Genomic DNA, 12,273 nt, shown 5'->3' with positions numbered 1-12,273 from the left:
ATAATTTCGGCCCCTTTTAAAACGATACATTTCATTAAAATGCATTATAAAAACAGAGCAACCTTGCATAAACCTTAAATATGAAACATAAATAATATGACATCAGATGGCTTCAAAAGAAAACATGATTTGCAGAACAGTTTTAGCACCTTGCAAACACACAAAAAGTATTGTTGTGGTTCCATGAAACAACAATGTTTAAAAGTTTATTCTGAATTTAATCAGCCCAGCATAATTTCGATGCAAAGTTGCACGTAAAAAACATATTTTAGATAAATAATTATAATTCTGATTAATTGCAAAACAAATGAATAACTAACTGAACCTGCAAGCCAATAAAAAGGCATTGTTGTGGTTCCATGGTACAGCACTTTATGATTAACATATGAGTACTATTTACATGTTACTCCAGTGTACTTAAAAGTATAGTATGCATACTCTGAAGATCTACTTTGTGGTACAAGTGTTTGCAGACAGGGTTTTAAACTCTCAAGAGCAGATGATGATTATTCAACAGTGACAAACGAGAAGATGTTGCGCGAGCAGCATCGGTGCGGTCTCTGTGCAAACAGCTCAGTGGGTTTATACTACAGACAACAGATTAGTTACAAACTCCAGGTGTCTCTACACATGTCCACAGTGTCTTCCAGACACAGAGCTCTTCATGAACTGCTCGAGAGCAGTTGAACACAACACGAGTTTAGCATCAAGAGCGCATTAGCAGCTAAAGCTGCTCCAATCAAAACAACACGCGGAGCTGAGCGCACACTTACCCCCAGATCACATAGTTAGTCTTAACATTTTTAGGCCAGGAGAATTCTCCGAAAATAACTTCATCCCCTTTTGCAACGATCTCCTTCTTCTGGATGTTGTACTGGCGAAGAACACTCAACACGTCCGCCATGATCGCGCCTCCTCTTTAAGACCCAGCAACTTCTCAGCACTGGGGCTCGCCTCGAACACCGCCTATCTTAAATTAATGAAATCAAATGTTTTTTTGTTTTTTTTTTTACTATCGTTTTTGTTGAGCTTCAACAGCAATTGAGAAAATATAAGCAGATTAAGTAAAGAGGATAAAAGTAAAGTGTTAAAAAGTATTTAAGAGTCGAATGCACAGCTCAGGCAAATCTGGGGCAGCTAAACAGAACAGCCTCAGGTGCCACTGTTACAGAGCTATAACATACAGATATATTATATGTATTTATGTTTATATATATATATATATATATATATATATATATATATATATATATATATATATATATATATATATATATATATATATGAAAAAATAATTGTAATTAATATTCTATTAGACAAAATAGTTTTAAATGTCTTTTTAACTTAAAAAAATTAATTGTATCACCTGTATTTATTTGATTATTGTTTTCTAAATAAGTGCCTAATTATTTTATTCTTATATTCAAATATTCCCTATTTTCAAATAAATAAAAAAATAAAAAATGTATGTAAATATATATATATATATATATATATATATATATATATATATATATATATACACACACACACACACACACACACACACACACACACACACACACACACACACACACACACACACACACACACACACACACTATTAACACTTATAATAAATTCAATATTAATAATAATAGTAGGGTGAAATTCACATTTTGCATCACAGACTTGTTGTGAATAGAATACATAATTGACAAGCATCACAAAGAAATCACTCTCAAAAGGCTCTTTATTAATTGATAATTAATGTGTTATTCACAATATATAATTTTTTTTTTTTTTTTTTTGACAGAACCCAGTTGGGAAGGGGAAATATCATGTGTAGTATACATTTTAACAGCAATTTTGGCTTCAAAGACTATTTTATTATTTTAATAGTGTTAATAAACCTTATGAGGTCATCTTATGAAACAAATGTATTGAGCAACATATATAAAAAATTAAAATAAACTTTGGTAACTCGCTATTGTGTTAACTATGGAAACAAATTCAATAAAAACATGGCAAATAAATTTCAATTTGTATCCCAATTTGTAATGTAACATCTATGAGAGCACAGCCTTTCATTATTTGCAATTTATATTATCCCATAAATTATCTGTAATATTACACAAATAGGTACATTCAGAATCGTATCTCAAAAGAAACAGGTAGTAATTGTCTACAGAAGTTTAGTGTTTGTTAGTTTGTGCCTACATTTTCTAGCGTAATCCTCATCCTAGCAGCGTTAGCTAATGTATACAACCTCGATTTGACACTAAGAGGCACAAAAAAGCTAAAGAATATGCAAAAGAGTAACTTTCTACACATATAAAATGAATCTAGAAGCAAGATCCTTTAACAATCACTAAAATTCAATCCGTTCCCCTCTTCTTTTTGAAATGTTATTTTTTAGTTCATCAAAAGTGTGCCAAAGAGCAAACTGCTAAACATTCAGGTTAATCTTTAACAGACTTGAGTGTCACGCCTCTCTTGAATCATAATAAATGGTAATTTGTGATCGTATATCAAATATCAAGTTACTGGACAACAGAACACTTGAGGTATTTCAACATTAAAACATTACATGGGTTTCAGAGAACTTCCATTTCAGTGGATTTTGCTGAATATTTCTCTTATGTTTGTGGAAGACCTATGGAGCACTTTCAGCTTGATGTGAGATATTTTATAGCATCTCATGATAACACGAGTGGAGACACAGGCCTCTAAAAATATAGTACATTACTTCCAATGAAGGTCAGAGACACACGTGAACTTCTCAAACATGTCCTTCAGTTATGCTCTATTTCACTGGACCAGGTTAAAAACATACAGTACACTGAATGATTATTTCGTGAATTTTCTCTCTGTGATTTTCACTGCAGCTAATCCAGCCTGCTGGATATTCAGTTAGATTTGACCTCTATTCCAAACTGCAAAAACATGATTTCCAAATTAGAATGTTTATACATTTTTTTTGCATGTTGATGCGGGGTGCATCCATGTCTCCTTGTCCTTTCGAAAACTCTCTGCATGCTACAAAACAATCAGCGTTTAAATGACATCGAGTGCGAAGTTACGGATGACGTCCACTGCTTGCGAGTCCAAGCCGCAGATGTCCAGCATGCCGCGGTCTTCAGGGTCAGCCACGGACAGGGAGCTGGCAATCAATCCACACACAATCAGTTTGGAGAACAAACCAGTTTTCTGAAGAAAGAAAACACAAACAGGACACAACATTAAGAAAACTGTGCTGGAAGTAGTATCTTCAACTGATGTTTAATTAGTTGAATTATGACATGATAAGCCACCCTTATTTTGAAATAAATGTTATTATTTTATTAAGAACATTTTCGAAAGTGACGGTACAAAATGTATGTTACAAAAGAACTATTTCCAGTAAATACTGTTTTATTTTTTCAAATGTAGATAAATCAGTAAATCAGTAGCTGTATTGGTACTGGTATTGATGATTATTCATAATAATTAAATAATAATAATGAACAATAATTCATTAATAATAGGCTATAAAAGATGCCATTAGACACATTCCTAAAATGTAACATCTTAATGTTGATTAATTTGGAGATTCAATTTGTAATTGTGATAATATAAATATAATATATTAATCAGTGTTGGGTGTATCATGTTACTGTGATTAAAGGGTTAGTTCAGCCAAAAATGAAAATGAAGCCATAAATAACTCATCCTGAAGTCATCCTAGGTGTATATGACTTTCTTCTTTCAGATTAATCCTGTTGGAGATATTTCAAAAATTGTCTTTGATCTTTCAAGCTGTTGATGCAGTATGTAATGAGAAATTTTATACGGAGAGAAATTAACTAAGAGACATGAGCCAATAGAAAACATTATCGTCTCCAGCCGTGAGAGGGCGCTCTATGCTGCTCAGTGCTCCTGTAGTCTACACTGAAGACATAGAGCGCCCTCTCGTGGCTGTAGATGGTAATGTTTTCTCTTGGTTCTAAATAAATGCGTCTTATAGTCCAGTGCGACTTATATATGTTTATTCCTCATCATGACGTATTTTTGGACTGATGCGACTTATACTCAGGTGCGACTTGTAGTCCGAAAAATACGGTAACTTGCCCAACACTGATATTAATATGCGATTAATTGCCATTAATTACAGAAAAATGTGTGATTCGATTTTTTAAACGTTTCTTGATCAGCAAATCAGCATCTCAGAAAGACTTCTGAAGATCATGTGACACTGAAGACTGGAGAAATGATGCTGAAAATACAGCTGTGCATCACAGGAATAAATTACATTTTTAAATAGATTTTAAAAAGAAACCAGTTATTCTGAACTGTAATAATATTTTAAATATTTATTTCTTATATATGCAAATAAATGCAGCCTCGGTGAACATGAGAGTCTTCAGTATAGCATATTTTTGACAAGATTAACCTAATAAAAGTCACATGACTTCTGGTTTCACTTTCAGGGTGCACTCACTTGTCTGTAAGTCTTCAGTGTGTCTGCTGGATTTTCCCTCCCGAACGTTTGATTATTAGTGAAAATGATGAAGACGTCCACAGTTTTATCGTTCTCTGAGGCCCAGGTGATGGGTAAGGCACAGTCTGTGCTGCCACCAGGTGTCTAGAGAGAGGTCACATATCAATTATTAGGAAACTAAGGGGGATTGATGATCGATTCTTTTATTGTTTGAATACACTTCAGATTCTGCTATTATGTTGTGGTCTCGCGGCATTAACAGCAAGCAAGATGTCTCTACATTTTCACAAGAAACATTTTTACAGCACAAGCGCCGTGTTACCTGGATGAGCTGTGCTGCTATCTGCATGAATGTTATATCAGAAGAGACAGCGCAGGGACGAACGCTTCCTTCAGAGAAAACCACAATCTGTGCGTCTGGCTCCGTCTGAGCAATCACCTGCCGTTAAAATAAAGACAATCAACTACACAGGAAGTCTGAAATGATTGTACATTTGAACCCCATAAAGCCTATTGTATTAGAAGAATCAAATAATACACACATAAGTAAGGCTCTAAACTATCAACATGATCAAAACCTGTTGTACCCAATCAGCTGCATGCCTTCTGTCATCTACTTTACACTTTTATACCAAATAATTAAATGTGGTTAGCTGTGAAATCTTTACAGATTTTTATCAACTAAATATTAGAATATTATTTGTAATATTCTCAGTAATAAAACAACGTAGGGTTACTTGATTAGCCATACTAAAAAAATAAAAATTGTTTTTTTAAATGTATCAAATATGATGTATCGGGTTTTTGAGAAACATTTATTTGTGCATCATTGTATTGCACTGATTTATTCAGTACTTTTTCCCCCCACAATAAAAATTATTGAGTATGTTCATAAAACAAGGATTTTTAAAATATCATATTATAAACATTATTTTACTGGGGGATATAGATAGCCACCTGGTTTTTATGTGGATTTTATGCAACTAATTTACTATAAAGACTTGATTGATTTACATCACAAACGATCAGAAATTCATCTCACTTTGAACATCAGCAAATAGACCACATTTTCCTCAAGCTGGGCCACTAAATAAAATCATTATTCAAAATTCTTACTGTATCATAAAAGAATTTTAATACAATATTTAACAAACAAACTAAAATATGCAAACTTTATTCAGATTTCTGTTTATGTTTTGATTAAATGTTCTTCCATTTAAAAAATAATAACGGGGTCAGAGGTGTGTATCAGCTACTTCCAGACATGAACTAGCAAGCAGACAGCATTAAAGCTAACCAGAAGTCTTGATCTCACGGGGTTTGCACATTCTTGGTTAGTTATAATCACAATTTCACTATTCTTAAAGAATGAGTGGTATATGAGAGCAGTGCGCTGGAGAGGCCATCCATCCATGTTTACAGGACCAGAGCGTCCCATCAGGACAGGAATGGAATGTGAAATACGAGGAGGGCGCACCCCGACACCCACACACAAAATACTAGCTTCAAATATGACCTCAGTGTCTTCAGAGACTTCATGGTGTTGTGTAACAGTACTGGAGTAAGTGTTACCAAACACATGGCTGCCGCCGCTGCCACCGAGCTGATGGAGCTGCCGTGAGTCACGCTGCTCAGAGAAGAGCTCACATCCACCGCCACCAGAAACCGCTTTCCTGTGGCCTCCACAGTCTGGAGACACAAAGAGACGCAGCTTAACACCACAACAACTTCTGTAGTCGACGGAAACTTATTTCACGACGGCACTCACTGAAATACTTCTGCTGAAGGCACAGTCCAGGGCTTGAACAATGTCTCTGTCCGGATCCCATCTCAGTTTGCTGCGCTTCCCGTGACCTCTCTTATAGTTTTCAGACGCCACAAGAATGTTAAAGGGGTGTGTCTTGGCCTGTCAAAAGTCAAAAATCATTTCAATCTGTTTTTAGATTTCCTGATAAAAGCTCTCGTGTCAATCGTTTGATGACAACATTTGTTTTCTAATGCAATGAGAGTCATGTATTACGATTTCTAAAACTAATAACACGTAATGGAAATAAAACTGGATGCTACCACTGTGTTAAAAGGCTGACCTTTCTCAGAGCGCTCTCATCCTGAATCCTCTCACAAACAGCTGCAACATCTGCACTTCCTGCTGCCAGAACCTTGTTTGCTGTCAGCTTCCCCAAATGCTTCAATAAAACAGCAATGGGCATCTCTTTCAGCAATGCTTTCCACACCTAAAAAAGGATGAATAAGTAAACTATCATCACACTAACACAAAATCAAGAAATGCTTTCGGGTTCTAGGAATGGAGAAGCAATACTTCACTCTACTTTCATTACCACAGCGGTATATAACAGCATTTACACTCCTCCTGAAGATGTTATTGGTTCAGACCTCTTTGGACCGGAGGTGGCTGCTCAGGATCTGCTCTTTCTCCAGCCGCTGCTCCTCGATCAGATGAATCAGCTCCTGTTCATCAGTGCAGCGCTTGGCTTTCTCCACTGCCTCCAGATACACAAACACCTTCTGCACTTCCTCGGAGTTCTCTCGATCAGCGTACGCTTCCTGAACCCCTTTCCAGCCTTTCGTGATGTATTTGCAAACCACTGCAACGGCTGGAAAGAACAAGAACACATGCTCAGCTTTCGTCATGTGACTTCTGACACACGGATGAACTTTTCAAAATAAAAGCCGATAAAGCTTGTAGTTTAAACTGATTACAGTTATGTATTTATTTTGCATAATACTTGCAAACAATATTCTTTGGCGAGATCATTTTAACAATAAATATTAATAAGAGAGCTCAGAAGTTATTCAAATGTTTTAATGCAATCACATTGCATTGCATTTTTAGAATTAATATCCACTTATACATATTATTATAAAATTAGCAATTATTAATATTATTAATATACACTTCTAAATCATTATTTTGATAACTCCATTATTTACATTTATAATTTATTTATTGTGGCATATTGAAGTGATTTGATGTTACAAAAAGTGTCATTACAATTTAACAATATATACAATATAATATACAATATATACTTTTGATGATTCATATCAATAAGAGCGTTTTTCATCTGATTACCCAATGCATTTTTATCATTTCTTTATTCATAATTAAAATACTGTGTTTTTTTTTCTTTTGCATAACACTAAAGAACAAGAGGGCTCAAAATGTATTTTTATTTTTTTTAATTACATGATATGCTGAAAATGAATGCATTGTATTTACATGTATTTTATATATATATATATATATATATATATATATATATATATATATATATATATATATATATATATATATGTATATGTATATGTCCTTTCTACACAATTAAAGTGAAATAACTGAACATTAATACAGGAGCCTGATAAAAGTGCTCACTTTAGAAGAACATTTCAGAAAGCATTGTGAGGGTTTTGCATCTGAACTTTCAAATATATATATATATATATATATATATATATATATATATATATATATATATATATATATATATATATATATATATATATATATTTGAAAGTATCTATTTTTTTTTATTTTTATAGTAATTTTTCTTTTTTGATAATTCTTCTATTTACATATGTATTCTATTTGCGTTATGGCATTCCAAATCATTTATTAGTCATTACAAAAGTTAATACACAGGTTATTTCAATACCGAACACAAGTCTATGGCGGGTCACCATTCCCAGCTCACACTCACCGTCATCGGTCGGCTTCATGTGGGACAGTCTGAGGAGGTCCTGGTGGGACCAGCCCGCTCTGTGCTTGCACTTGGTCACGGTCCGTGCCAGGCTCATCCCGTCCTGGCTGTTGTACCAGTCCGCCACGGCCCTCCGCAGAGCCCGGCCCCACATCCCAGAGCCCTGTCTCAGCTCTTTCTTATACTGTACAAACGTGAAGAGCTGCGCAGGCGTCCGACACAGGTCCTTCAGTGCCCGTATGGAGGCCTGCCTGGTCCTGCAGTCGGCGTGCTGCGAGCACACAGCCAGAGCGAAGAGGCTGGGGTTGGGACGGACAGCACGGCCCTCCAGATTGAAGCGTCTGATCTCGTCCACCACCTCGACGCCCCGCGTCCCCTCGATGAGCTGCATCAGGCCCAGGGCGTTCTCTACGCCCAGAGCACACTCTTTAGTGCTGTAGGTGGCGGTCTCAGAGCCATAGCAGAGGAAGCGGCGCAGACTTACAGCTGCGCTCTCCGATCTGCCCCACGAGTTCAGCGCCTGCTCATTAACAACTGACAGCTGCTCTGGAGGAGATGCTGGATCCATATTTAACCGTCCTTCAGTCCTGCAGACAGAGCACAGCACTCAACATTACACCCTGAGCACTGGACAACAACAACACTGTGAGGAGACACGCATGCATTCTGTTCTGTGCTGCGAGACTATTACACATTAAATATACACAACCATTAACAACATCATACACACACACACACACACACACTGAAGATCACATATACATTATTAAAAATATAAATATACATATAAAATAGATATCTAGTATATTTATATACGCACATGACGTACATATTAAATATAAATAAGTATATTTATTTACAGTACTATATTATATATAATAAGTAGGGGTGTAACGATACGCGTATTCGTATTGAACCGTTCGGTACGACGCTTTCGGTTCGGTACGCGGTACGCATTATGTATACCGAACGGTTCGTTGGAGTATTTAATTATATTTGAAAAAAAAAAAAAAAAAGAGAGAGAGAGAGAAATATAATGATATGCGTTCAACAAGGTAGCCCAATAACCCAAACAACGTAACAGGCAACGCCCCTGACACCCCCGAAGAAGAAAAAAACACCAACTTATATGTTTATGTTAGGCTACTCAGCAGGCGCTCGCTCACTCAGTACGCGCTGAAGGCTCGTTGCAAAATAGCCAATGCGTTTAACAGACTAGAAATGAGAAGATCCCCCAATAACCAACAGGTCTGGTGTTTGGGTGCACTTTGGATTCCCTTTAAGCTATAATGGTGATGGCAAGAGAGTGGTTTCCTTTCCAAAGCGCTCGGGCAGAAGCGCTCATGAGGCGTCTGTCTTTGCTAAGCAACAATGACGTGCTCTCTCCATGAGACGCGGAAATTTCAGCGAAGGATAAATGGATTTGCAGCTCTAAAAATCGCTTGCAGTAGCTCTGCTACTAAATTTATTTCAAAATTGCAATCCATATACAACTATGATCAGCTGATCCTTCATCTTGGCTGAGCTCTCAACGTTGTTACGGGAAAGGATGAAGCTGATTGGTTGGTTCTTGTCACATGACCCGCGGTGCGCTTGCGGCATTCTGAAAAGTTGAGATGTTTTTACATTTTGCTGTATCTAAAACGTATCGAACCGAACCGAACCGAACCGTGACATCAGTGTATCGTATCGAACCGAACCGTGAATTTTGTGAACCGTTACACCCCTAATAATAAGTATAAAAATAAATATGTACTGCTATTGTATGTTTATGTATGACAAATAAATTAACAAATAAAACATACAATTATATATAGATATATAACAGATATCTATCTTTAAATATTTACTTAGATATGTATAGTTTAATACAATATTATATTTAATACAATTATATACAATTATACAATATATAATAAAGAAATATTAAATATAAACTATAAACACATTAAATAAAGATGTAAAGATATCTTTAAAATGTACATTTAATATTTATATATTCAGAACTTATGATTTATACATACTATATTTACTTAGATATGTGCAGTTTTATAAACACACACACACACACACACACACACACACACACGATAAGTATTAAATATAATATATAAAACATGTATATTCATATAAACTAATATATTAATTTGTATTATCACTTAAAATAAAAAAATAATATGTAAAATAAATATAAATATAAATCTTTATATTTATCTTTATATATATATATATATATATATATATATATATATATATATATATATATATATATATATATATATATATATCTTTAAATATAAACTTTTAAAATAAATAAATATCTACCTTAAGGGCTTCATGTGTTATAGTTTAGGTAAGTTATAACATACAATCAAGCGTGTACTTGTTCAGTCTTGAATTGATAATACATGCTAAGTGATATTATAATAATGACACGACTTTTTAGTGCAACTTGCTGTAATACAACTCTAAGTATACTTCACTGTAGCTTTTAACAGTTAAATAAACCAGTATTTATATGACTCGGCTGTTTAGAGCCTGCCAGTCTGAGCGCATCAGTTTGTTTTGTTCTGTCAGCTTTATGAGGCTCAGATCAATAGCGCTTTTAATCCTGTTAGCCGGTTAGCCAGAGCAAAAAAAACCTCCTCAAAATACATGCATCCAGCCCATAAAATTTACACTGAACTGCTCCTTCACACCCATACTACATCACAGAACAACACCATCGAGAACACAACCTTTAAATCACACACACATGATGAAGCAGGGAGGGGTAGACGGAGCTCGGCTAGCCTGATGCTAACACACATCACTAAACTCTCCCGTCGCGTGAAGAAGAAGATCAAAATGCGGCTGGAACACTTTTGATAAATCCAAAAAGCTCTCTACCTGCTCTTGTCCTCAGACGAATCTCTAGATCTTGCCGAGAGTCACAGCTCCTCCCTAAAAAATCCGACTTGGGGAAGAAGAGAACGGAAGATTCCTGAATGAGCTCAACACGAAGGCCGCGTCTCAAATCCTAATGACACTCCTAGATAGACATCACTGGAGAGCACTGGAACCAGCTCCGAAACTTTGTTTTAGTAAGGATTTGAACTTTCCAAGTTAATAGCATCATGAGATATCATGTGTACGCTCTTCTGACTCTGAACGTGCCATTTAATGCTCTCTAAAACACTGTCTAGGTAGGCAGCTCACTAGGGTTTGAGACAAGACCCTAAAAAAACCGTCCCAACCCAGAAGGACTTTGCCTGCATCCAGCCATAGGAAAGGAAATACATAAATATAGGCACACACAAATACATATATAAATTGTAGGCTGTACTACACGAAAACAGAGAAAACACCGTAGTTACGCTGACACAGTATTTTGACTGATTTGAAGTGAACGAAATCCAGTTTTCTGAAAGTATTTTATCTTTACAGTAGATGGTAATTTTCTATTAAATATACAAAATAAATAAATAAAAGTATATATATATATATATATATATATATATATATATATATATATATATATATATATATATATATATATATATATATATATATATAAATTGATATGATAATAATAATTTTCCAACATGTGTTTAAATAGGTGTACATATGACACAGTAATGATTTACTGGGGGGAAAAAACAGATTCAGATGTTTAAACACAAAACATAAGATACTGGATCTCTACTGAATCTGATTATCTTAGAGACTTTCATGTTACAACATAGAGTTTTCTTCAATGCACAATGATTAAATTGTATTGTTTAAATTTTTTTATGTTTCATAATACCTTTTATTTGTAGCCTAACATTTTATTAAATGTTGAAATTTAGAGAGCTGGTCTAATTAGATGTTTTTGAAGTGATTTTAAATTATATAGAGACAGAAAACATCTGGCTGTAAATGTTTTGACTGATTTAGTTATAGATTCCGTTTCTTATTATTTATTTAATTTGGTCTGTTATTGTGTCATGGATGGATGTTATTTGTTAGACTCTCTTTTTTGTGTGATTTTTTTTCTGGTAAAATAACGGTAATGATTATACTAATTAAAAAGCAAAAGCAAAATGTTTGCACTATCAAGTTAATTTTTAATGT

General features: G+C 34.9%; 2 protein-coding genes across 8 annotated transcripts in view; both read right to left on the bottom strand.

Moving 5' to 3' along the window:
- LOC127950968 (parafibromin) overlaps nucleotides 1–947 on the bottom strand; it is a 150,304-nt gene extending 149,357 nt beyond the window's left edge. For 2 of the 4 annotated variants that reach the window (XM_052548447.1, XM_052548446.1), the window contains exon 1: nucleotides 774–943. In XM_052548447.1, the coding sequence (XP_052404407.1) occupies nucleotides 774–904 (131 nt within the window). In that variant the 5' untranslated portion in view covers nucleotides 905–943. Of the gene's footprint in view, nucleotides 1–773 lie in introns of all 4 variants that reach the window. The other 2 variants (XM_052548449.1, XM_052548448.1) reach the window with 2 other exon arrangements.
- A 767-nt stretch (nucleotides 948–1,714) lies between these two features.
- Nucleotides 1,715–11,389, bottom strand: ro60 (Ro60, Y RNA binding protein). Of its 4 annotated transcripts, none has more exons than XM_052548442.1 (9): nucleotides 11,068–11,387; nucleotides 8,179–8,765; nucleotides 6,854–7,074; nucleotides 6,547–6,693; nucleotides 6,228–6,365; nucleotides 6,032–6,148; nucleotides 4,782–4,898; nucleotides 4,460–4,603; nucleotides 1,715–3,189 (listed from the first exon to the last, which is right to left on the bottom strand). In XM_052548442.1, the coding sequence occupies exons 2-9, from the start codon at nucleotides 8,744–8,746 to the stop codon at nucleotides 3,037–3,039; spliced, it is 1,605 nt and encodes a 534-aa protein (XP_052404402.1). In that variant the 5' UTR covers nucleotides 8,747–8,765; nucleotides 11,068–11,387; the 3' UTR covers nucleotides 1,715–3,036. The 4 variants fall into 4 exon arrangements, with proteins under 4 accessions (XP_052404402.1, XP_052404403.1, XP_052404404.1 ...); XM_052548443.1 differs by lacking the exon at nucleotides 11,068–11,387 and adding an exon at nucleotides 10,917–11,039; XM_052548444.1 differs by lacking the exon at nucleotides 4,460–4,603 and having other exon boundaries at nucleotides 11,068–11,389.
- Nucleotides 11,390–12,273: the final 884 nt, after the last annotated feature.

This window comes from Carassius gibelio, chromosome B2 (assembly GCF_023724105.1).
Source record: "Carassius gibelio isolate Cgi1373 ecotype wild population from Czech Republic chromosome B2, carGib1.2-hapl.c, whole genome shotgun sequence".
NCBI classification, from domain to species: domain Eukaryota; kingdom Metazoa; phylum Chordata; class Actinopteri; order Cypriniformes; family Cyprinidae; genus Carassius; species Carassius gibelio.
Note: the sequence above shows the minus strand (reverse complement) of the source record. Positions and strands in the feature narration are given on the sequence as shown.

What these genes read in the sequence shown, in the direction of transcription:
- ro60 (XM_052548442.1), bottom strand. Translation starts at nt 8,746, where the DNA reads ATGGATCCAGCATCTCCTCCAGAGCAGCTGTCAGTTGTTAATGAGCAG. An exon ending in GCCACCTCCGGTCCAAAGAG is followed by an intron (nt 6,694 to 6,853) that starts GTCTGAACCAAT and finishes ATCCTTTTTTAG; the next exon opens with GTGTGGAAAGCATTGCTGAA. An exon ending in CGGCGGCAGCCATGTGTTTG is followed by an intron (nt 4,899 to 6,031) that starts GTAACACTTACT and finishes TTTTAACGGCAG; the next exon opens with GTGATTGCTCAGACGGAGCC.